This window comes from Echiichthys vipera (assembly GCF_963691815.1).
Source record: "Echiichthys vipera genome assembly, chromosome: 2".
Lineage (NCBI taxonomy): Eukaryota > Metazoa > Chordata > Actinopteri > Perciformes > Trachinidae > Echiichthys > Echiichthys vipera.
The window spans coordinates 24060108-24086316 of NC_139827.1; the positions used below are offsets into that span (position 1 = coordinate 24060108).

At 41.8% G+C, this 26209-nt stretch overlaps 3 protein-coding genes across 8 annotated transcripts; all 3 read right to left on the reverse strand.

The window, feature by feature from the left end:
* Positions 1-1113: 1113 nt before the first annotated feature.
* On the reverse strand, positions 1114-8247 carry golga7ba (golgin A7 family, member Ba; the record flags this gene model as incomplete). Its single annotated transcript, XM_083926567.1, has 6 exons — positions 1114-1627; positions 1747-1848; positions 2930-3082; positions 4068-4193; positions 5502-5561; positions 8200-8247. 6 exons carry the CDS (start codon positions 8245-8247, stop codon positions 1544-1546), a joined length of 573 nt encoding a protein of 190 aa, XP_083782693.1. The 3' UTR covers positions 1114-1543.
* Positions 7669-17259, reverse strand: zfyve27 (zinc finger, FYVE domain containing 27). 6 transcript variants are annotated; one of them, XM_083926216.1, is made up of 15 exons: positions 16990-17259; positions 16817-16891; positions 14085-14316; positions 13916-13986; positions 13627-13813; positions 12796-12891; positions 12604-12716; positions 12389-12507; positions 12115-12186; positions 11434-11454; positions 11184-11204; positions 9926-10067; positions 9705-9751; positions 9518-9599; positions 7669-9369 (listed from the first exon to the last, which is right to left on the reverse strand). In XM_083926216.1, the coding sequence occupies exons 3-15, from the start codon at positions 14312-14314 to the stop codon at positions 9299-9301; spliced, it is 1272 nt and encodes a 423-aa protein (XP_083782342.1). In that variant the 5' UTR covers positions 14315-14316; positions 16817-16891; positions 16990-17259; the 3' UTR covers positions 7669-9298. The 6 variants fall into 6 exon arrangements, with proteins under 6 accessions (XP_083782342.1, XP_083782343.1, XP_083782341.1 ...); XM_083926217.1 differs by lacking the exon at positions 16817-16891; XM_083926215.1 differs by having other exon boundaries at positions 16817-17259.
* Positions 17260-19967: 2708 nt separating this feature from the next.
* Positions 19968-23024, reverse strand: LOC310956379 (uncharacterized protein; the record flags this gene model as incomplete). Its single annotated transcript, XM_083926579.1, has 3 exons — positions 19968-20515; positions 20951-21283; positions 22505-23024. 3 exons carry the CDS (start codon positions 23022-23024, stop codon positions 19968-19970), a joined length of 1401 nt encoding a protein of 466 aa, XP_083782705.1.
* Positions 23025-26209: the final 3185 nt, after the last annotated feature.

Sequence of the window (26209 nt, forward strand, 5' to 3'; positions counted from 1 at the left end):
ACTATGCTATATATAGGGGGGAAAAGCTGCTTCAGTGACGTTACAGTCATTCACCGGCTGCAATGATTGTGCAGGCATGCCAAGAGCGCAGATGTAGAAGACCCAAAAACACTGACCAGTAAGAGAAGACTGGGCTTTTTCAGGGGCTGGGCTTAAAGAGACAGGTGCTAAATCTGAGTGTTTCAGACAGAGGATGAATACAAATATATTCAAACAGACAGGATGAGTGGTAGAAGTAGTAGAAAACCCCAAATAAAAGTATGGACCTGAAAATGGGCAGAATGTGATACCTTTAAAAATGACTGATTTCCATTGAGAAGTTCCAGCGGCAGATACTGGGTAAGAAACGCTTGTGCTTTTCCTGCTGTCACATGGTCAGTTTAAAAAAAGAAAGAAAGGTAAGCTCTGTGCAGCTGTGATGAGACCGTATTTATTTGACACCAGTCTTACAGTATATACCTCATTGCCATGTGTATCAAACATCAAGCAGTACGAAAGTTTGTTCTTGCACAAAATGTCACCAAAATAAAAGACACATTCACATTTGTGAGCCAGTTTTTTGGCAGTTACAGTTCTTTGGAAGTTTGTTCGGAAATCAAGGAAGCGTTGGAGTGATTTAAAACACTACAGGTAATTCAGGAAGACTTTTTTTACCCATCCTTTTTTCTTCTTACTACTTAATGTAATGTACAGTATGTATTTGCATAATCACAATTTAGGAATAGTTGGTTTCACTCGTTGAAACCTAGAGGTTAGTACTTGGATATGTGCACGTGTCTAACAACCAAAATATAGGCTTCCTGTGATAGGTATGGAAGATCTGCTACATTACAATACATGGAGAGGCTGAATGACATTCATCTGCTACCAGACAGTATGATCTACATCATAGGTGAAGGAGATTCTTGTTGCAGTTTATCTGGGTTGGGGAAACTTTGAGATGCCTTCAAACATTTGAACTTCCTAATTAAATTTGCTAAAACTAAAAAAAACAACTGGAAAGTAAGCTGGAGCTACAGATAACATGTTTTAAAGCAATTGGATGGTGTGAAGGGTGGATGGTTAGAGTTCAATCCAGTTTGGTCTGGTGTGGCGCGGCCCGGCTGTGGTGGCTGAGGTATGAGGTTGGGTGAGGCTCGTGGTACTTCACCGGTCACTCAACACTTCCTTCCTCCCTCTTCTTCCTCCATCCAAGCCAACAGATTATACATAGCTGTGGCAACTTCAAAGAGGACAGAAGGGAAGGTAATGTACGATGACACAAAGCATTACTAGCAAAATTAAAGAGACACTGCATTGTACAGTAACGTGACCGACTAAGCGCATTTTCATTGCTTTGCCACTTTTTGTTTTAAAAGCTTGATTGCCATGATGGCATATCAGGAGCAACAGGCCTTTCTTTGTTAAAAGCTAGTGAATCCTTTGTGTGAGCGCAGCTATGGGATGCATGGGTGAAATGTTGGAACAGGTGTAGCGTCATTGTCCTAAGTTCTTCCTAGGGGTTGTGAGTGATCAGGGGGACACGGTTGTTAGGAAATATCCATCATCGAGCGGTGCTGCCGGACACAGAGCTGCTCCCCGAGCTGGAGCCACTGGAACCCCGGTCTTCATAGATGGAAATCTCTATCTGGTGGGAGAGTTAGGGACCAAGGATTTGCCGGGAGCGTGGTTAAGTAAACAGAAGATATAAATGCTCATGTTGTCGTTGTGCACATGCATGCGCCCAAAGACATCGAATAAGGATACGACACGCATTCCCCTCTCTATGGGATCTGTGAGGAGCAGCCCTCTCGGAGCATAGATCTTCTCATTCTGCTCCTGAATGTACTTGGATATCTTCTTCAACACCTTAACACAGACAGAAGAGAAATGAGAAATGGCGTGGAATTCCACATTAATCGTCATCCTAGACCAGGGGTCCGCAACCCTCGGCTCTTGGGCCGCATGCGGCTCCTCAGCCTCTTTTCAGTGGCTCTGTGTATTTAACAAAAAATGAACATGGAAATAAATAACGTGGGGTTTTCTTGCACATTGAACAATCTTTCAAAAGGAACACCTGTTATCTCTGAGTTCAAGGTGATACTGTGACTCTGAAATAATATATATTTTTAATATTTAGTCAACTAAAATATGAGTCACGTCCTATGTCTACGTGTCTACGTGCCTGCCCCTGCAGGGGGCTAATCTTGAGTTTCTGACCTGTGCTGTCGGTACGCTAACCATGGATAAATCCAAAAAAGAAAATTATCGGAGGAATTATCGGTGTTCAATTCTGCATGGACAGATTAAATTGCTCTGCCTGCCAATCATGGTGGCTTGCCTGTGTGCTTGATATGTGCTGAGAAATTAGTGAACAGCAAAAAAAATGTTATATCAGGTAATAATAGGGATAAAATGTCAGTTTTCCATCCATCATCTTCAACCGCTTGTCCTTGACAAGGTCGCGGGGGGCTGGAGCTGATCCTAGGTAAACCCTGGAGAGGACGCCAGTCTATCACCAGGCACATAGAGACAACCATTGACACTCTCATTCACACCTACGGGCAATTTAGAGTCATCAATTAACGTGCATGTCTTTTGATCATAAAAACTCCACACAGAACAGCCCCAGCTCAGATTTGAACCAGGAATCTTCTTGCTGTGAGGCAACAGTGCTGTCCACCACACCACCTACCACCCTTTTGATTATTGTCATTCTATAATTTCATGAATGTATACACTATACAACAAACTATAGTTTTTGAATATGTCATATAACTACATGTAAGAAAACTTTCTAAGCTGTAATATTAAATATGTTTTGCCGCTCCAGACAAATTTGATTTGGTGGAAGAGGGGGCAAAAATGTCTCTTTTGATAGCAAGGGTTGCAGACCCCTGTCCTAAACCAATTAAAATGCACCATGCAAGTCTGTGATCGTTAGTCTGACCTTCTCGTAACGCGTTTCCATGCAGAGGAAGATGAGATACGCTGTAGCGCAGGCCAGACATCCTTCCAGGTAGGACTGGCCTCCTATCTTTTCTGCCTCTGCGTAGTAGTTGTTCAGCTTCTTCACAGTGTCCTCAAACAATGGCCGCTCAATCTGGAGGCACACGCAGTCATGAGCAGCGGAGTTAGGATTAGTTAAAGTAAAAGGAGTAAAAGTGGAGATACACACATGAAACATGGGGAGAGAAAGCAAAGGGATATCAAGGGTCCAAATCCAACCAAAAACATTTCAGCTATATGATCTGAACATTCTTATATAATAAACTGATAGGTGATGAATAAAACTACAGTAATACAGACATTGTAGTCATGTCTGCTCCAACATTCTCTTTTTAACCACACTTAACACAACATGACTTCTTTGTTAAGGTAAAACACTGGAAAAGCAGTACGTAACATGTCTATCAGTTTATTTTTTTTGTCATTAATGAGCACATACTGCAAAGTCTACTGCAGGTTTCTACCATGATACCTTTTCTTTATGTATTCAGTTTTATTTGTTCATACAGGGCTATTTATTAAGGCGTCGGAGTTGGTGGCTGTTCAACAGGTAATAAATGCTCTGAGAAATGTTTTCATTACTGATGTAATGGATGTCTTTATTTAAATATGATTAAATGCAATAATTAGCATAGTGCTTTGAATTTAGCAGCTATTCTTCCTTCTAACTTAGAGGAAAGAATGACATTCAAAACATTAAGTAAGAGAAAGGCTTTTATAATTAGCAAATATCTTTATGTTAGTTCACACAAAATTAAAGAATTGCAGTAGTTTCAATCTAGTATCTGTCAGTTTTATTCTGTGTATACATAGTATTTATTATATTTATCTTATTTTGAAATGTTGTACAGTATCTAATGCTCACTGTTATACTTCTACATCTACAGGCTCGCTCCAAATGACCAAATCCAAATGTATTTGTTCTATTACAGTGACGAGAAAGATATATTTTTAAATTCTTGTTTGGTGGCTACAAATATATGCATCTGGTTAATAAGCAGGCTAGGATAAAATGACAACACAACATTAAAAGCTTCACATTTTTAAACGCCAAAGTCACATGCTACTGTCCTCCTCACCCTGCTCTCCAGCTCAGAGGGGAACTTGGTCTGAAACCTGCAGGTGGTTCCTTCACTGTAGTCTCTTTGGATGAAGACTTTATTAGCCAGAGATGCACTGTGCCTCAACTCCTGCAGATTGTGGAACTGAGGGAGATAAATCACAAACAAACAAACACACACACACACACACACACACACACACACACACACACACAAACACACACACACACACACACACACACACACACACAAACACACGCGCACACACACACACACACACACACACACACACACACACACACACACACACACACACATAGTGAAGTTTGAAACAGTATGTATTGAATCCCCAGAGAGGGAACTCTATCGCACCTGTCTACTGGCAGTGTGTACAAACAGTGGTCTGGTTTGTAAGTATGGGATGATAGAGGAGAAGCAGACGAGATGTGATCAATCACTCCATGGCTCAGTCTCTGCACTCATTTCTGCTTTGTTGTCTGTTGGAGCAGAGCCCAGCATTGGACATACTATCTTTTACACACACACACACACACACACACACAGTTTCCTTCTCTTCCACCCTCCCTTTCTCTCTGGTCTTACAGGGGAGGGGAGGGGGGTAAAGCTCGCTGGAGACGGGACAACATTTCACTTCAGCTTCAACAGATCGATGAGGCGGAACAAGATGAGGCGGACTGATAAAAGGCCGTCACAACTGTTGAAATATATCCTATTTATGATGGAAATGTCGATCGCATCATGGTCTATGGTGGAAAAAACATGTTGAGCACCATTTATTATTGTATCATTTCTGAGAGGAGAGGAGGCTGATAAAGCGGTGGAAAAGGTCAGGGCTGCGTGGCTTCTGTCCATGGTGCTGAACGCTATGCTTCCAAGCGCGCGTACGGGTTTGTGCGCGTGTATGCGTGTGGTCACTCTGTCCACACACACACACACACACACACACACACACACACACACATACATACACACACACACATACGCACACACACACACACACACACACAGTGGCCTGTCACCGGATTAACGGGGCGTCTCAACAACAGACAAAAACACCAAAACAGCTTAATATCTGGCGGAGGTGATCCGCCGTCGATGCCCCCGTTTCAGTTCCCATGAAGCACCGCTGACTTTCACATTTCCTCTTCATGCTTTTTTCCTTTAGAAACAAACAAAAAATCCCACCAGCCCTTTGGACGAAACTGGCATGACAATGTAGGACACACAGCCGTCAGTAGTGATTCAAGTGAGAAGCACAGTGTGGCACAGTGTGTGTGTGTGTGTGTGTGTGTGTGTGTGTGTGTGTGTGCGTAGCCTACAATGCCCTCATTGACCACGGTAACTGCACCTGTTTTATTTCAGCGGTAACGCGATTATGTATGTCTGTAAAAGACACAGGAAATTCAAAGGTAGATAATACGCGGTTCTTACCTCTGTCGCCATGTTGCCATCCGCCGCCGTAGGGACGAGTCCCTGCCTGCGCTGAAATCGCTTTAGTGGGACACACACACACACACACACACACACACGCACACACGCACACGGACGGGGACAGATTGGATGAGTGGAAGGGGGAGGGGAGGAGAGAGAGGGATGGGCGGGGCTAACACAAGTACAGTCAAAGCGGTTATAATAATAATTATTATTATTATTATTATTATTATTGTTATTATATCCGCTTTGGTACAGTGTTTCGGTCAGAATCAGAATCAGAACTGACAACTGTATTGCCATTGTAAGTATATACAACGAAATTAAAAATGCTGCTCTATGGTGCAGACATAAATCACACACATTTATAAAAACGCACACATACGTACATAAATACACACTGACAAAAACCTCGACACGAGAATGTGAGGATAAAAAAATGAGAACAGAAAAATTAGTTTAATTGTATTGTGTAGGTAAAGTTCGGGTGCGTAGCAGCGTGAGTGGATGACAGCGGTTCCAGTTATTTCTTGTTTATTGCGGTAAATTGCTTATGGAAAAAATCTGAATCTGCAGGTTTTGGCCGACCTGTAGCGCCTCCCAGTGGGCAACGGTTCAAACAGGTGATGGCCAGGTAGGGTGGAGTCTCTGGTGATGTTGAAGGCTAATGTCCTCCAGAGAGGGCAGTGACAGCCTGTGATTTTCCTCTGATGTCTTCCCCTGGTTAAAGGCCACCAGTAGCTTCCTCCCACTGTTGTGACTCCTCAGATATGAGGACCTGCCCAGGGTCTTGAATGTCTGTACCCTTTCCACAGGTCACATTAATTCAGTTGTCCCACTGTCTCATAGAGTTTGGACGCTGCCTTAAAGACTCCATTTAATCTTGTCATTGGTGTTAGGCCTCTACTCTGTTTCTATTAATGTGTCCCTGTAAACCATGACAACGTGACAGTGAGCCAGCACCACAACCATTCGACCATCATTAATTTTATTATCTACACCTGGGCTTGTTATTACTATATGTTTTTGTTTTGTTTTTCATGAAAAAAAGGGCTGATGTAAGGGTGCAAAAAAAAACATAAACTTACATTAACTGACTTATTATGACCAAATTTTAGAAGTTGCCTATTTAGGGTGTGTTTCTATATGCCTTTTTCTCTGGCAGGGTGTTGGGGAGAGCTACATCCCTGTGATTTAGAAGCGCTATTTGAGTTTTTACAAGCAGCAAGAGCCAAGCTGGTGTCATTTTCACCTTATGAATGTCTGTGTGTGTATCATCATGGTAAACTGGGTTCACAGAGGCGTTTTGGAGGATTGAGTACTCTTCTGGTATTGAGTGCCAGGTGTTTATACGGTTCCGCGGACAGATTTTGTCAGTCATAGCGTCCTAACCGTGCAAGACGAAGCCACCAAACGTTACAGCTGTATAAGGGAGATCAAAATGACGGTTGAGGTCAAAGATGGGTGTGGTCCGAGAAAGGAGGCCGGAAGTGATGGGGTAAGAAGTAAGGAAGGGGCCATTTAGCTGCTAAATGCGGCAGTGTGTTCACCAGCTAGTTGCTTACTGTGCCGTCAGCTGTTTGGGTTATATAAGCTAGAGTGTAGAGTTTTATCAGAGCTTCTTTGGATAAAAACAGCTGGTTAGAAACACGTTGTTGGCCGCGAAACCAAAACAATAAGCTGAAGAACGTTAAAGCGCACTGTAGATTTGAGGGGATCTACTGTCAAGCTATAATTCTCAGGTGAGTTGTCACTATGAGTGACCCCTTTCGCATTACACATGGTCATTTGTTAATAAAAAAATATTGATTAGAGCAACTTTAAGGATTTTTATCTCATAAGCAACTTACATAAAATGTTACGCAATGGGTTTGATGTAAAATAATTTCCATTCTCATCAGTTTAACATTTTTAGAAATCAGTTTATATGAAAGTGCAAACCCTGAAATAAACTGTTTTTGAAGTGGTGTTAACAATTCAACCTTACTCTTTAAGTAGTTAAGTTTTGTAATAAGGCATTCAGTTGCTTTTATTATGTGATTTTATTAGTGTTTTTTGTTTCCATACTTTAAAGTAAAGACAAAGCAGAGCCTGAAAGAAATCTCCCATTAAAAAAAAAGAACACACACATACACTTAACCATTTGTGACTTTAAGTCATCGCATAGTTTATTTGAATATCTCATCCATAAAATAAGGGCAATATATACAGACTTAATCATTAGGTCAAATAATAACTTGCACTTTCTGGAGTTTTAAATTAAATATATTAGATATAGTAGAACAGTTTAAAGTAAATGTATTTTGTGATTAAAATAAAAGCAAATTATTACAATCATCTGTGTCTGAATCATGATTAAAACGGCTTTTCCAGCACAATCCACATTATGGGTTACAGCGCCTCCCCATCAATTCTTTTAAGTCCCGCTTGCAAGAGTGTGAGGTTCTGAAGACAAGTTCAGCTGGTTACTCAGTCCAGTTAGTCAATCTTAATCCAGTTGGGTCGACTTGGATCCAGTTAGAGTAAAAGCACAGGCCAATAATACAGGGACCGCTGGCATTTTATGTGACCTATAGGCTGCTGCTGTGCTTCAAAACTCTGACATGTCAACACAGGATAGATGACGACCAAAATGAAGCACCAATTTGATCAATACAGGCAGACCAAGCAGAGCTTTCACAAATCCTTGTTTACCGACCTCCAGAACACCACCACTGGAAACTTGTTGATTCATTGATGCTAGCATTTTCGGTGTACCGTCATAAAATTACCATTGTTTTGTGGCATGTCATATCTATTCCCCTTATGTCTTGTAAGCTCCTTGAGCTGGTGGTAAAAACGTTGCACTCTAAGCAGAGCTGTAACGATTAGTGGATTAGATAGTCTATCACATTGAACTGAATATCTTTGGTTTTGGACTGATAAAACAAGACATTTTTAGACATTGCCTGGGACTCAAATGGATTTTTTTCCATATTTTTTGGCATTTTATAGACCAAACAATTAATCAGATCAATCTAGAAAATAATCCACGGATTAAACAATAATGAAAATAATCATAGATTGCAGCTCTACCCCAAAGACTTGGATCAACCCAGAATTTATTACATGACATCGTGGTCCAGCTGAAGGTCAAAGTGTATTTGTTGAGAGCAAACCAGCCTGGCCAGCCTGCGCACATGGAGCTTCTTTTGGTCGTACGTCCATCATTTTGTTCATCTGACCAAACCAATGCAAACCACTCTAAAAAACATACTTATACAGTGCCGCCCTCAGTCTTGTTTGTACATTAAAGTCCTCTCAGCATTAGAGTACAGTTAAACTGCTACACGGGGCTGAAGGTTTCAACATTCGAGTGGAATCAACTTTGCAGCGAGGCAAAGCAAGTAAAAGCAAAACCATTGACAGCCCATAAACCCGACACCACCGGCCCAGTTCCTGGACGGCATGCTTTGCACCTCCCTCTGCTCAGCAAAGGGAAAAGGTCCTTTCATTTTTGAGCCATTGTGCTCAGAAAGCATGCGAGTCTCATTAAATCATAAAGGTCCAGTTCTTCATTGAGAGGTGTAACAGGAAATATTGAACATATTACAGCAGAAGTCCCATACGCAACACGATTAGTAAAGGAGAGATGGGACTGCTAAAGGCATGGAGGGGGGGGGGGGGGGGTTCTTGACAAGTGCAAGTGCCTTAATGTGAAAACCAAGGCGTGTGAGGGTTTCAGTAACTTGTAGGAGCACTCAGGGGTGAACAGTGAACAGCCTCCACCTGGCCACTGGGAGAGAAGAAATACCATCTCACTGTAACTTGATGAGAGAGGAATTACAGGCAGCACAAACAAACACAGTCTCTCTCTGGGCCTCTGGAGCTGAAGAAGAGAGAATAATGAGAGAATAAGACTGTAAGTCAAAGAACAGGCAAGTGAGAGAAACAGAGATAGGATGTCATGTGATGTGAAATGATGCATGTAATTTAAAAGTGTAAAAAAATAAAATTCAAGATGTTTCCTCTCTCACCCGTTGCCCCCATGCTAGATCTCAGCACTTTAAAGGAGCAGCATCGGGAACAGAAGCTGTTGCCACAGTTACTGCAGCTCCTCTGCAATACAAAGAGACATCTTGTTGAAGCTTGTGACAAAATTAAATATGATGGTGCAATATGTCTAAATATATCCTAATTCTTGTCACAAGATTTCAGTCTCACCCTTTTCTTCAGCACTGAGAAGACAGCACTGCAGCTAGAGCAGTTACCTTTGTTTTTAAAAAAAACAGAGACAGAGAGAGAAACAGTATTATGAAAAATACTTTTGAAATGCATCTCTTCAGAGTTACGATAGGAGACTAACGTCAGACGGATTCTTCTTGCATCACTGAGGTATAATAAGAGGACATAAACCAGTGGATGAGTCAGAGCAGCAGACTGACCTGTGCTGGTGGTGGGGTAGCGTTTACGCAGTTTCTCTGTCAGTTTGGACACCTTGCTGCGTATTGGTTCGTTGCGGCTCAGGAGACCATTTTCTGAGATGGTGTCATACTCCGGAGCTCCAAGAGGCCCCTCGTCATCCTCCTGAGGGAGAGGCAGAGGGGGGGGGGGGGGGGGGGGCAGTCACATAGTTTGTAATCTGGAGTTAGCCTTTTGGAGTATAGAAATGTGGCCAAGAAACAGAGCCAAACCCAGCACTAGGGCTAAACTGGTTAAAATTCACTGCAATTCATTGTGAATTTCAGTCAGTTTGACAAATGGATGTTTGGCAAACTAATTAAGCCATGGCAAGTACAAGGGCCTAGAGGGATATAGAAAGGTAAAATACATACATCCATGTTTATACGTGCTTGATCTATCTGCCAAACATAAGGACACCAAACCCCATAAAGAGCTGAGAAAAAAGACCATTTGCATCATTATATCCTTGTAATGCGGACCCTATCAATATATGACAAGCGTTGTTTATACCTACCAACATGTATAACTTCTATTTACAGACATGTTCTCCAATAAAACATGTTAAATACTTATTCCCCACTTTCTTTGAACCAATATCCAGGCAATCGGGCTGGTACAACCTCGTCCACTGAAAGGCCCAGCTATGACTTTACACGATAAAGGGCCAGAGTATTTATCTAAAAATACATTTTAGCAGCAACTCTTTTATGTAGGACATGTTGTAATTAAATAAGAAATATGTCTATGAAAAATGCTTGTTTATGACAAGCTTTCAATCAAAACACACACACTGTAACACATAAATGAGTCGGTAAATGCTAAATCGTACCCAACGCGGGGATACTGCGCAGACGTCAACACTGACGGTTATATGAATTATAAGTTATACATTACAAGTAACGAGATGTCACCCTTTCTTTAGTTAGCTAGCTGCTAATGTAAGCGTTGATGCTTGCGTAGTATGCCAGATTTGTTAGGTGGGTACGATCTAGCATCAACTGAATGAGTCCGTCTTACTGAAATGGCATGAGGAAGGAAAAGCTGATTTCACTAATGCAATATGTCTCATGAGGAATGCCAGTCATGCAGAAAATGAATGAATAAATGAATGAGCACCCCGTATGATGGAGACAATAATCACAGGCCTTAATAGGCTAGTTAATTCTAGTGTAACTATTACATAAGTTAGCCAAGTGAACAAACTCATTAATGGATGTATGGGTGGGGAAATCCACTTACCACTAAGACCAAAGGGGTTTCCTTATAAGGAAGCAGAAACAGCAAATGAGAACAATGTTACTCACAAACACTGATATTCAGTGTGATAACACAGCAACAAAACCCAAAACCATGCTTCCAAGGGCAAAGCCAGAACTACACCTCACACAAGGTCACAACACATGAAGTCGTTGTTCATGTGTCAAGTAGTTTAGTGCGAGTTTACTGGGCGGCAGGGCAGAGGCCTCTTCAAAAAAGGGGGGACACTTACCGGCAGGGAAACTGAATGTTCCTGAGTTCAGAGGACAGCAGGGAGAAACAGGAAGTAACAGGACATACGTCATGAGGAGGATTATTCACACAATCATGGCAAGCTCCAACAATTGTGTTTTTCTCCCCCTAAACTTACCAGCCACATTTATTAGAATCAGAATATATTTAAACCTCACTTATATATTTAGATATAGTTTGAAATGGATTAAATGTGCTTTTCTGGACATCAGTCTACACACTGCAACCCACAATGACAAAGCAAAAATAGGTTTGCTCTCCTTTGCATTAGTATTCAAACTCTCATTATCCTTGACGTATCTCTAGACCCCAATTGCAGTCGAACTGTTACGTTCACATTCCATAGCCCCTGCACTGAAAGTCAGATATGTTGGAGCAACTTTAGACAAAGTGGACACCGTGGTGATAAAATTGTACCAGTATACAGCTGCTGTAACGCTTCTTTTTTATCCTGATGACTCCTTTTTTTCTTTTTAAAACGCACTAATCCAACAAGAGATTTAAGAGGACACGTAAGTAATTTCATCATCAGATCTGATATGATTAGAAAGAAATACAAGGTATCGAGAAAGAAAAAAAAATTAACGAGGGAAGAAGTTTTTGAGAAAGGGGGGGGGGGGTGGCAGAAAAATGTACAACTAAGTTTAGAATAGTAATGTACCTCAATGGCATCCTTAAATTCATCATCAGGCTCTGCCTCCTCGGCTTCCTCCACACTGCCAGGAGATAGGTCCTGCCATCACACATACACACACACACAAATAAATGAATATATAAATACTGGGAAGCCAGGATCAGCTCGTACAACATAAATACATTGAGAGCATGGGATAAACTGGGCAAGAAGCTTTCCGCCAAGGTTGGTTTTAATGTAAAACACAAGCGCTAAATCCAAAGCCACACACACTGCCCTCCACCACCCTCCCTCCTCTCACCTCCAGACTAGTCGGTGTAGGGGTCCTGTCCAACAAGTTTCCATGTTCCTGTTCTTCACACTTTCCCTCCGAGGCCTCAGTCTGGCCCATGTGGAGCAGCTTCTTAAAGTCCAACACAACTGGAACCACAAGAGGAACAACACTTTAGCTTTGTCCTCTTAAATGTGAGTTAGTATCGTGTTTGCCCTTGTTCCCTGTAGACAGGATGAACTAACCCCTGCAGAAGTCTCTGTTCCACAGGAAGATGGTGCTGTTGAGCCCAGCGAGTACCCAGCCCAGAGGAGCGACATAGAGCAGGCACGCCAATACTAACATCGCTCCATAGAATCTAGAAGGAGATATAACTACTGTCAGGTCACTCAGGAAAAAAAAACATATATAAGTGTTGTGGATGCATAGATGCAGACCTTGATGACTTGGTGTGATTATCCCAGTACAGGACCTTGTAAAAGGTTTCTGCTGACAGGCAGGCAGAGGACAGTATGTCATCCAAGTGCTTCAACCTGGTGAAGGAGACAAACATGAGCACACCCACAAACACACATTATGAGAGCAAAGACACACTTCAACCCATACGTGAACAAACACCACGTACAAATGTCATGTAGACATAAGAGACACAGTTTACAGTTTGTAAACTTGTTCCAAAAGGGGCTACTAAACAATATTTTCATGATAATTTAAAGTATGAAATGTGTCTGCTTTGATAACTAAGGACACTTTTTTAAACAGCTTTACAAATGTTTTATGAGGTAGGAAATGCATAAAACAAGTTTGTAAGCCCTCAAGGCTTTTTATTATTATATTATATACTGTGTATATTTTTTCTGGTGAGAAACAGTGTGCCACACACACAAACAGCACATTAGAGACAAACTGATTAGTAATGAAATAGTAGAGCAACAGACAGTAATAAGTCATTTGATAATTAATTAATTTCTTCAAGCAAAAGTATCCAACATAATTTAGTTGCAAATGTAATTATTTGCTGTTTTTTCTTTGTCTTATGTGATAGTAAAGTTAATAGTTTTTGGTTTGGGGCTGTTTTATGGTTTGAGGCTGTTAGTCGGACAAAACAATACACGTAAGGACATATAGTATATTATAACAACTTTTTTTCTACCATTTCCTGACATTTTATACACTAAACGATTAATCGAGAAAATTATTAGAAGATGAATTGATATTAGAAATAAGCATGCAGCACATAACCCCATCCCCTGCAGTGTCCGTCTTACAGGTCTTTGACTTCCAGCATGGCTTCCTGTTTGGTGAGGTGCACAGTCAGCAGGTCCCTGCGGTGCACGGCGTAGTAGCGCATCCTGTGGAGCTCAGAATCCGAAGCTCTGCCCCCACACCTGTCCTGCAGGTAACCCAGGGCAGCAGGCACCGCCACCGCAACCACACCCACTGTGATCCAACCCACTGATACCAGAGAGGCAGACACAAAAATAAGTTAATAAATTATTCAAGTGTGTTTTGAAATAGCAAACAAAAGGCTGGATCAATATTAATGTCTCATCTTACCTTCATTAACAGTGCAGAGGAAGACATTAACCAACATACAGACAAGCAGAGAGCACAGTGGAATCTTCCATCTGAGAGGTTTAAAAAAAAAAAAAAAAAAAAGCAGATGATATTGAATACTCCACAAACAATAACATCATAGGATGCTGCAACAGACAAACACACATACCCGATCAGGAAGCGGGTCAGCTCTACTGCATCTGTAGCTGGTTCTAGAAACAGAGCCATTCTCTTATAGGACACAACCATGTTGAGGAGGTCAAAGTTTGGTGTACACCGTGGGCTCCCCAACTCAGAGGCATCTGGAGACCCAGGGGTCTCTTTGGATATTGTGTGTGCTGGCTCCCCCCCTTCCCCTGTAGCATGTGAGGGGTCCTGGGACACACCGTGCACCGTCATCCCTGTATAGAGTGAAGGAAAGAAAGCAGGCGGGGTTCAGAGGGTGTACTGACAGTAAAAAAAGGAAAGGCAACAAGATCCTTGACTTGTTAGTGTCACAGCCCCCTAAAGAGATTTACTTTAGACCCTGTCATACCAATTTCCCAATTCTGCCCCAAAGAGACCAGACTGGGACAGGAAAAGTAGAGATTAAAACTTCCTGTTCAAAAGGTGGGAAGGAGAGCAGAGACTGTAGCCTGGTTCCAGATGTGTCGGTCACACTCACAACTCAAGTGAAACAACAATGCAATTCAGTTCATTATTGCCTCATTAAAAAGTTAAAAAGTGTAGTGTGTAACTTTTTCACATTAAAATGTAAAAAAAAAAAAAAAAAAGTTGGTGCAGACCTACGTATGTTCCAGATTTGGTTGAGTTGTGTACTTTCTACTATCTTAACTGTTTCCAACAATGTTCAAACCAAAATCTGTCATTTTACTGGTCGCCTGTCAGTGGCATCATATCGCCTTTGCGCATGCTTCAGCGTTGTGGTTGTCTGCCAGAAACTGGCATAAATAGACTTTTTAATCCAGTTTGAGGTTTGATCCTGGCAAAGGGGGCAAGCACTAGAAAAAGGGCCCAGCCTGCCCCCACTTTACGGCCCTGGCATGATAACAGTGCAAGATAATCATGAGACTTTATAGGTGTGTAGGTTAGCGCAGATCAACACCATGGACGAGCTCAAAGATGGGTGTGGTCCCTTAGCAAAGGCACCAGAAGGGCTTCCTACCCCTCCTGACACTGAGCTGCACGCACGCACGCATACACGCACGCAAGCACGCACGCACGCACGCACGCACGCACTTTATGAACCCCTTGGTGTCGCAGCTGGTGTGATCTCACCGCATACATATTATTGTGCATTTAACAGAATTGTGCTGCAGTGAAGGTGAAGTGTATTCCAGGGTGTACACCATAACGTCACAGTTAGATGTGGCTTCAGGTGAAACACAGGCTGCGCTCTAGTTGACCATGCTTGTTAAACAAGAGCAAGGGTGAAGAAACCTGCTAAAATGGGGTGCAACCATTATCCCATGATGTTGAGTCTGGATGATGCTGCTTTGGACCTCCTTAGACAGTAGCTAACATACATGGATTTTGAACATGGGTGCAGTCCCCCTTTAAGTTTATTGGAACCCCTTAAAGTAATATGAAAGAGAAAGTGGGGTTACATTATAATATTGGCAAGCAATTGGTATGGGACCATCTCACCTCATCTTCATCCGCTTATCCGGGGTCGGGTAGCGGGGGCAGCAGCTTTAGCAGGGGACCCCAAACTTCTCTTTCCCGGGCCACATTAACCAGCTCTAACTGGGGTATCCCGAGGCGTTCCCAGGCCAGTGTGGAGATATAATCTCTCCACCTGGTCCTGGGTCTTCCCCGAGGCCTCCTCCCAGCTGGACGTGCCTGGAACACCTCCCTAGGGAGGCGCCCAGGGGGCATCCTTACTAGATGCCCGAACCACCTCAACTGGCTCCTTTCAACGCTAAGGAGCAGCGGCTCTACTCCGAGTTCCTCACAGATGGCTGAACTTCTCACCCTATCTCTAAGGGAGACTCCAGCCACCCTCCTGAGAAAACCCATTTCGGCCGCTTGTACCCGCGACCTCGTTCTTTCGGTCATGACCCAGCTTTCATGACCATAGGTGAGGGTAGGAACGAAGATTGACCGGTAGATCCAGAGCTTTGCCTTCCTCAGCTCTCTTTTCGTCACAACGGTGCGGGAGAGCAACTGCAACACTGCCCCGCTGCTCTGATTCTCCGGCCAAACTCACGCTCCATCCTCCCCTCACTCGTGAACATGATCCCGAGGTACTTGAACTCCTTCACTTGGGGTAAGGACTCATTCCCTACCTGGAGTAAGCAAACATACAGGCAGGTATGGGACCATATTGACTTTAAAATTAACTATCGGATAACACGACATTTTAATAAACCGATAAATAAAATGAATGTACTGCTTCCTTGATTAAATCAGATTAAATGCGGCCTGGCAGGTTTTAAGTAGGATGTATCGTGACTCGTTTTGTTTAAAAGCAATTGTCAAATAAATAAGGCAAGAATGTTTATTATTTTGAACAAGAAATTAATATTTCAGAATTTAAAGCTTTGTTTTTTATGTCTGCATTTGCAAGTGGGCCAACACAAGAAAGAGTATGCATAATACTATGTTAAGTCCACTGCAGAAGAGACCTGATGATACTAGCGATTAGGTGTGAGATAAAAAAAAGAGTATATCTCGGTATTGATATTGGTTATGACTAAATGAGCTGTAAAATATCGGCATATCGGATATCTGAAACAAATCCGATATCGTGCATCTCTTAAAGAAAGTTATCTTTACAATTCTGTGGGTGTACTTCTGACAGCACCACTGAATTCAACAGACAGGGTGGATTTCATTTTTAAAAAAACTAAAAGTGACAGGTAACGTTACCTAATCAACAAAGGAATACTTAGTTTTTACCTTGAACAGCTCACGTTACAGGAAGAAGCACCTAACGTGAAATCAGCGCTCCGGGATGTGGCCTGTGAGAAGATGCTGTCAAACAGGAAAGTTTACTTGGCTCGGTGACAGGAGGACACTGCAGACATATCATTGTTGCTTCAGTCCAGCCAATATTATCTGAGCCAACATACCCGAGCGGAGTGTCCAACAGCAGCACACTTGTGAAGCAGCAGCAGGAGAGAAGAGCTCAAGCGGACCTAGCGAGTCCCCCCGACATCTTCAGTGTGGAGGAAGGAAGAGCCTCCAAATTCACCCGACCCGGTCAACATGACAGCGACCTGTCCTCCTCAACACTAACCAGTCCAAAAGAGGCGGTTTGTATGGATGTTTGTGAAGAAAACAACGGCTAAACAGATATGTTGCTGGCTTTGTTAGCTCCGTCCTGTTCAGAGCCAGAACGTCCGCTTCCTCGTTTTAATCCAGGCCGAATAATCGATTGCAGAAAGGGGGATATCTCCGATACAATCGATCACAGAGCAGAATGATTTTTGGCTGCAGATTTTAACCTTTTTTATACAGACTATGATTTTAACCATAGACCAGAGATCTTCAAGTGGGTCGTCAGAGTTACTGCAAGGGGTCCACAAATTGTTTGATCATTTTTCCAAAGATTTTTTTTTCTCAAAATACGTCTGAAAATATACATTAACGTGAATTAGGTATATTATTAGCCAAGATAAATTTGTCAAAAAATGAATAAATACATTTACACAACCTTGATGAAAGGCTTACTTGCTTAGAGGCATGGTAGTCACTAAGGTAGGCATGGACAGAGACAACGGAGCTGAATGATTTAATGTGCCTTCCAAATGTAGGTTTAACATTAACACATATAAATACATGAATATGTTAATAATGATCATTGTAATATCTTAGTATTGTTTGCACCATACAAAGCTGTGTGTATAGGCTTCGTCTCTCTTTCAGCTACGGGGTCCTTTGCCTAAAAGATGTTGAAGACCCCTGGTCTAGACTGTAAATGTGTGGAGTTTATGTGATTGTGTTGATGTGGGCTTTCCTCAAAGTACATATTGTGTGCGCAGGATGTAAATTCGTATTGAAAAATAAATCAAAATGGCTATCTAAAGGGGTAGTTTAAGTCTACGTTGGCTTAAAATCTAGATTTTTTATATGAAGATAAAGGAAAGTTTAGTTACATTTAGGCTACTCCTTCTCCCTCACTGAAAAATCTGTAAATATGCAAAAAAAATTGTTTCAATGGCTAACTAGACGTAAAATGTTTCCTACTTCCTTAAAAAGTCACATTTTCATTGTATGTGCACAGGAGACTTAAAGTTTCCACATCAAGTTGCATATTTGACCATGACTAGCTTTCTTTTCGATTGGAAAGGCACTTTAATGATAAGCTGTTGTTGAAAGCAGATTGAGGGAGAGAGGCATATTTCCACACACCAATAATTAATTCACTGATTTTGTCACTGAATGTTTAGTTTCGAGTTTACAATTGAGAAGTGGCAGTCCTCTACTTGACTGGGTCTCATTACTGAGCAAAAATGACAAATGGAAGAAGTGTATTTAGCTGCCACTGCTCTCTGTGGAGGAGGAAACCTTTAAGTGCTCCCAGTTAACCCATAGGGTTGACTATCAAAATATAGGTTTTGTGTTATGTGACACTGAGATTTAACTCATCAATGAAAGTGCTGTTTAAGTCATATGGTTCAAATCCTTCTCCACAGGACAGAAGCTGTGTTCTGCAGTTGCTGAGCATTTGATCACAGCTGTTTTTTGCAGAAATTCTGAGCTTTCATTTGGCACCAGGGCATGCAGTCGGGGAGTAACAAAGTGATAATTTCAATGATATTACTTTGTATATACTCTGATTATATGTTACCCATTTATCTAAATTTACACTATTTTGTCATAGATTCAGATTTTGCTTTTACTTGCATGCTTTTCTTTTTATAGTTATTTGCCTGAGGCCTAAGATTTGTCATTTCCAATGAATACTCATGCAGTTATTGTTCTTATGTCAAATACATTACCTTGAGCGCACGCACGCACGCACACGCGCGCACACACACACACACACACACACACACACACACACACACACACACACACACACACACACACACACACACACACACACACACACACACACACACACACACACACACACACACACACACACACACACACACACACACACACACACACACACACACACACACACACACACACACACACACACACACACACACACACACACACACACACACACCCCTTTTAATTGATTCAATGTTCTTTATACACCAGGCACAGAAACAATTAGAAAAAAAAAAGATTGTGAATAAGAAACACAAACAGATTTTTCTTAATAACCACAAAAAAACAAGTTAGGTTCCCCAAGCAGCTGCTGAGCCATCAAACACAGTAGTGGCTGATCATATAGCTACAGTATATATAATACTTAGTCCTTTTCTAATGAGGACACTGATTTACAGAACATCACTGAAATAGAGCTCATCATATTTGTTTGTTTATGGTTTGACCTAGGGCTGCACCTTCTACGTAAGTCGACCAATCAGTTGCTTTGGTCTTAGTCGACTAAGATGTCTTTAGTCGATTATTAATTTATTTCTGATAAACTTATAAGCACATCTTTTGTAAACAATAATTATGCTGCCTGTATTCATGTGCAATTTTTACGTAGACTTTTGGTATTTACCATATTTACCATAGGACATGAAGGCATCATTAAAGTGATTTTTATGAGAAAGTCAGTTTTACAGATCTGTCATTAAAATCACATCGCTGACTATGAATTTAATTAATCCGCTTGATTTCAATATGACGCACTTGACAGTTCCTATAACTTATTGTGGTTCTACTTTCTGGTTGAGCGCTCTTAAACACAATCCATGTGATCTCAAAAGGAAGACCTACTAGAAAAAATTGAAACCGTACAGACGGGAGAGTCCCTGTTATGAAATGGTCGCCGGTTACCTGACACTTTATGCAACAACCGGAGATACATTTAAAGTTAGACCAATATATGTGGGCCATAAATATATCCAAAGTCTGATTTAAACATACTAAGTATTGCATAATATCGGCTGTGTCCATCTCACATAAAAAAAAAGTGCAACTACTGTAGCTGCTTGCTGTGTGAACGCTGGTGGAATTTAAGACCCCCACAGTTTCTGAAGGACTTCCCACACTGACTGCAGATGTAAGGCTTCTCTCCGGTGTGGATACGGAAGTGCCTGGTTAACGCCCCAGAGTGACGGAAACACTTGGAGCACACGGTGCAGGTGTATGGCCTCTCTCCCGTGTGGATGCGAAGGTGAGTCTTGAGGTTTTCCATGCGGTTGAATTCTCGGTTGCACACTGTGCAACGGAAGGGGCTGCAGCCCGGTGGGTAAAGCTGCAGTCTGGTCCTCTTGCTTCCATCTTCGGGCTGCTGATAACACTGCTGGAGCTTCTGCTGGCACTGGCCGTAGTGCCGACGCAGCAAGCTGGGCAAGTGGAACGTCTGGCCGCAAGACTTGCAGGTGTAGTGGTTGTTGGAAGTGTGGCTGAGGTTGCGGCTGGTCCGCACATGGACGCCATACACCTGTGGAGGGGCTTCTGAGGTGGGAGTGGGTTCTGCCAACTGGAATATGTTTGGGAACTCTGAGGAGAGGGATGGAAGATCTGTGGAGGTTAGTGGTTATGTGGGGGTTAAACTAAAGAAAATGTGATTTCATCTACATTTAAAAATATAGCCTGACCAATTTTTTTGGTCACAGACATATCAGTATCAGCATCTATATATTTTCTGATGTGTGCTGGTATGATATCTTTTTCTACAGAACATATATTAAAGAAAATGTTTCTTGGGTGGTTTAAAAATGGTATTTAAATGGTCAGCATATGACTGTTAGTGAACATACAGTACCAATGTTTGTTTAGCTTTTCTTTTTTATTTATACTTTATTCTCTCAGTGTCCCTTTCTGGAATTGGTTGAAAGTTATTTGTTCAAGAAAGCAACTTTCTGAGTACTTTTGCAGAGTCAATCAATATGGCAGAAGAGGCCTTTTGTATAAATCAGCCATTAGAATACACAGCACAGTTGTTTTCCTTCTTACCCTGAGTCAGCCTGGTGCAGGACAGAGTGTTTGAGTCTTGGCTCTGAATATCCAGCACTTCTGGTTTCCACTCCTCCAGCATTTTGGACTGGACCACCGACATACACTCCGGGCTAAAGTCCTCCATTTTGATCGAGTCTAAACAGCAAGAGGAATCATCTCCCTCCTCTTCTGGCCTCTCCTGCTTTACTGTCACATTTTCTAAAGTGGGCTCGTTACTCTCGCTGGGAAGTGGTGGCGAGTCGCAGCAGTCTTGGGCCAGAAAGTCTACACATGGCTGGTTAACGCTTTCTACCCTCACCGCACATACACGGGAGATCTCTTCACTGGCTTCTGTAAACAAAGAGATCACAAGGTACACGCAGTGAGCCAGGTAACATTATTAGAACATAACAAAATATGTATAATCTTTAAATAGTCTAGTAAAGTATTCATTCTTAATTACCGATATGGAGACTATTCTCTGTGAATGCCATCTAAGCATGTTGCTCAGTTTGGTAGCTCCGCTCTCTCTTGGTAACAAAAAAGCTGAAATCCCTCCTAAAACTATTTAAGACAGTTTACATGGATTCAGTCATTCAAAAGGTTATGAGACAATTTCATTTTTAAAAGGTCTCACAATGTAAAAATGGAGATTTCAGACTTTTTTTTACTATAAAGGAGGTTGGGGTCCTGTATATTTACTTTGAAAGTATCAAAACGTTCAATCCACAGAGAAACGAACACAGTCTGGATTCAGAAACTGTCTTTCAACGAGCCTTCAGGACTTGTGTACGATTGTGATGGCACAGCTTTACTGTGTGTCTGTGTCTGTACACACAAAGTGCCACTACAGTCATTCCCCGGCTGCAGTGAGTGCAGAGACTCCCACAATGCAGATACAGAAGACCCGCAAACGCTGCCCAATCAGATCAGACTGGGCTTTTTCAGGAGGGGGGCCAAGACAAACAGTACGAGAAAATTGTTCTTTTTTAACATTAAAGCATCTAAATATGTTCTAGTAGAAAAAAGTATAGTACGCACCCTGTAAGGATTAACAACAGACTTTGACCTTATATGTAATGTACCAATGGTAATCCCTAAATGACTGTATTTTAACCCAAAAAGGACTTAAAATAATAATAAAATAAACAGGTGTTTAAGACAGTCTGAAAACTGAAGAAATTACATATTTTAATTTGGTACATTCATTAATAGATTTGGTCATTTTTAGGGGCTTTAACTGGATGATTTGCACTATGGTGTGTAGTGATGTTTGTTGCAAACCAAATGCTTGATGCGATGATGTGATCCATGTTGACTTCTGCATACATACAAATAAATAAATAGAGTGAGCGGTTTGTTTTTCAACAATCCCATTATCAACGCAGGTAGGCAAGCTGCACCTAGTGTTGTCACTACAATTTGGTATTTGTGTGAACACAGTCAGCACCAAACACGCATTCTCTGAGCACACTTACAATTTGAGGCAAAGTATTCTACTTTATATTGACTTACAAACAAGGTGGTGATCAAACAGTAAATAAAAGCTGCTACCTTTAGTCAAAGTATCACCAGCAACAGAACACGCATAGTTTCCTTTTTTCTGTGACGCGCCGTCACTGAGGTGCTCAGTCTTCACCTGACCGCCTGGGCTCTGCTCCTCGGGTTTCTGCTGGGGGTCAGGAGGCTGCTGTGCACGGCCGTGAGCTGCAGGGGGAGCGTCGCCTCTGTCCCCGTCGCCCACTTTGGGATCCGGGCTCTTTCGATTGCATTTAAGGTGAGGCGGTTGATCCGTACGGCGAGTGGCACTCTCGAGTTGCTTCGTAGGTGAGCTTTCCCCCATGCGAGCGGAGTCCAGCATGGCCTCGGCCGTCTGCAGTCTTTGTTTGAGGGACTCGTTCTCTCGTAGCATCTCCTCCCAGACGTCTCCGGTCGCCTGACCTACAAGCTTCGTCACCTCTCGAACTGCGATCTCCACCGCCACCTCAAAAGCTCCGTGTATCGCAGCAACGAGCTCCTCTTGCAGACACAGAGCAGCCTCAGCTCCGGCCGCTTTTGGGCGCTTCTTGGCCCCGGTCAGCTGTGGCTCCATGGTGCACTCAAAAACAACAAGGCACTTTAACTCGGGGGCAGAACATTGAAAACTCCCTACGGATAACAAGATTGCTAGGTTTCACTTCCGCCGGTAGTTTCTGACACCTACTGGTGAAGCGGCTGAACTGCACCACTTCATCAAAACTAAATAAATAAAGAAGTGAAACTGACCAAGTGAAATTCAGAAACTAAAGTTTATTAAGTTAACAAAACGTCCGAAAATGTTCAAATGAACTTTTAAACAGCAGACGAATGATGCTTTCAGGGCCTCCTCCCATCACCCGCGGCTTTTATAATGGTCCAAGTGGGCAAGTATCCAACCCGAGGGTCCGAGGACGGCCGCAGTCATCACAGTCAGCACGAACACAGATTCCTGCAGGACAGAGACGTGTTACTTTCAAAATTATTCAGAAATAAGTTGTCAGGAACACTTTAAGAGCTTTGAATTGAACACAGTTTCAAGCTAGCCACTTCGCAAGGCTCATTTGTAAACTTACCGCCGGGCCAATGTTGTCTTTGGGTGGTTTCCCGTGGATATAACCTGCTCGCTGTTGAATCGTCACACCTCTGGGGGCCAGAGTCCTGCTCAGCAGCCCAGCAGCAAACAGCCCTCTCATGTTCGGCTTCTCTGGAGGACAAAGGGCTAGTAATCGCCTCTGTGACAAGGGAAGACACAGGGGAGTTTAAAGGTGTCCAGCTGACACACCTGTTAATAGGACTGTTTTTAATTTGGTTGCCTTCAGGTACTACAGGGGGAAAGGGTTTGATGAGTTCAGTGTCCGTGTGTGAAGTCCTGTGTGATACCTTATTTTGGTCATTTTTATGATCCACATAAAAACGAAATTGGGTCACACATCTACCAATCAGTAATTCAGTGCAAGGCAGAATACTTTAGGTAATAAATAAGAGCACTAAAAATAAACTAAAATTATGCTCAGCATGGATTCAATAAAAATGATGCCTCTTTTCAAACCTATTAATTTAAAAATACATGAATACAAATACATTCGACCCTGCCTATGTAATCATATTTTTAGATCACATATCAATCCATTTGCAGTAAATATGTTTAAATATTCAAGCTGGAGTCTGAATAGCCTACCTCAAAGTTCTCACCCTGTAATAGGAAAATGGCTCCCCTTGGTGGCCAATCCTTATAAAGAAAGATCCATTATACATAACTGCATATGTATTTATCATTCATGTATTTCGATCAACAACCCAGAGAAAATAATTAATTTGAATACAGAGATCTATAAAACTTGTAAACACAAGATTTAATGCAATAAACCTTAGGCCCTTAATGATTAAATAACACACCCACTAGCTGGTAATGGTTTCACTCCAATAATCTCATACAGCGCTGAAATTTACAGACAAAAAGACCGACTGTCACTTTCAGTTGAACATTACTGGTATCCATCTGGTTGAACCAGATCTAGTGGATTAAATAGAGCTGAGTGACAGTATGAGGGAAAGGCTGCTCTGCAAACAAAGCACCAAACAGTAGCCTTAGTAAAGTACATATTGAAAGAGTCTGTTCCAAAAGGATGCTTTAAGGCCTCAGCTCATTGTGACCAACACATTATCTTTCAGCAGACCTCTGTTTGCTTTTAAAGTTAATGTACAGTGCAGGCTTTGTTTACAGGGAATGGCATGCAATAATAGTGACACATTTAGGCCTGTACAGACCTTTTTAATGGAATTCCATTGCCAATGTCATTCACATACACTGCAACAGGAATCAAACTGGGACACATTTAAAATGTTTATGTTTACAACTTTGAAAGGTCGCTGTGTATATTGTGCTTTATTATGAATGTTCAATGTTCTGCCCACACTGCAAACATGTTAATCAATCAGTCAGCCCCGGATAAGCCTGCAGTGTCAGAAACCTGATGTAAGAAACTAAAGGTATCACTGCAGTAAAAGAAAATAAGACTTCTAATTACAAGTGTTAGAAATAACTCAGTATGCTACATATCGACTACACAAGTAAGACCTTCAGTTCTGAGGTACTTTCCATTAGCATTTTATAGTCTGCAACTTCATACCTTTACTCCACTCCTTTTCAAAGGAAGATGTGTCATTTTATACTCAGCTCAGAGTTAACAGTTTCAGTTATTAGTTATTTTGCTGATTTAATGCAAACAAAAGAAATGATTGGGACATTCTTGACTTTCCCAACATCTGAGTGTGTAGCCTAATGTCCCACAGTTTGTCTGAGAGCTTGAAACCAGAGTATGAGTAGGCCTAATGTTTGAAATAGCAGGCTCCTAATAGAATAATGCCTCCTTTCTGTCTTGGACTCACTCTTTCTGGCTCCTTTTTGGTTGTTTTTCTCTTTCCTGTCAATGTGGCTGTTGTTTGGAGGTGAGCACCTCGGCACTGACGTCTTTAATGGATTACTCTTTGATTATTCCTTTCGTTCCCCCACTGCTCCGTGCGCCACTGACGCACCGGTTTGGAAGTGGGTCGGCTCAGCATTAACACGTGTGAAGGTTGCAGTCTGTGTGCAGGCTCAACGACCAGGCTGTCTGTCTGACTTTGGTACAGTCTGTCTCGTTCAAACTACAGACTGGAAGGTAAGCACTACATTCTACCCATTTCAAATCATGTTAAGGGGTTTCCTCTAGTGCAAACTATTTGTAATGTCATTTTCTTGTAGGCTAGTAGTAATCAAAATCAGTAAGGATTTGCTATGGAAGTAAGTTGATTAACAGAGATGTTAATGGGACATTACTAGAGTCTGATATTATTGTCACAGAGATATCACTATCTATCATTATCGGCATATGTTTAATGCAATACGCACCAATATGAATTTTTTTTTACAGAATTTATACCGTAGAAAAACGATTCTTGGGGTAATTTATTACTTGTATAGCTATTTATTGTATTCCTTTTTTAAATGGTCAGCAATTCATTGATATTAACCACGATGTTTAATTAGCTATTTATTTTATTTTGATTGTATCTTTATTTTCTCAGTATTCATTTCTAGGATTAGTTGACCATGTATTTAATTTGTGTATATAATTCTTTAATACAGTTTTTTGTTTAAGGAAGCAGCCTTCTGAGTACCTTTGCAGATGCATCAGTTCAGAATCAGTTCAGAATCCACATAGAAAAGGTGTATTTTCATTCCTGCTCAAAAATCCTGTACTGACACTGAAGCTGTCA

Bases quoted from the DNA above. Each gene is read 5' to 3' on its own strand.
- zfyve27 (XM_083926217.1), bottom strand. From the start codon at position 14,314: ATGACGGTGCACGGTGTGTCCCAGGACCCCTCACATGCTACAGGGGAA. The intron at 11,205-11,433 runs GTAAGTGTCCCC...CTTCCTTATAAG, and splicing joins AACATTCAGTTTCCCTGCCG to GAAACCCCTTTGGTCTTAGT. The intron at 10,068-11,183 runs GTAAGTGGATTT...CCTCTCCCTCAG, and splicing joins AAACCCCTTTGGTCTTAGTG to GAGGATGACGAGGGGCCTCT.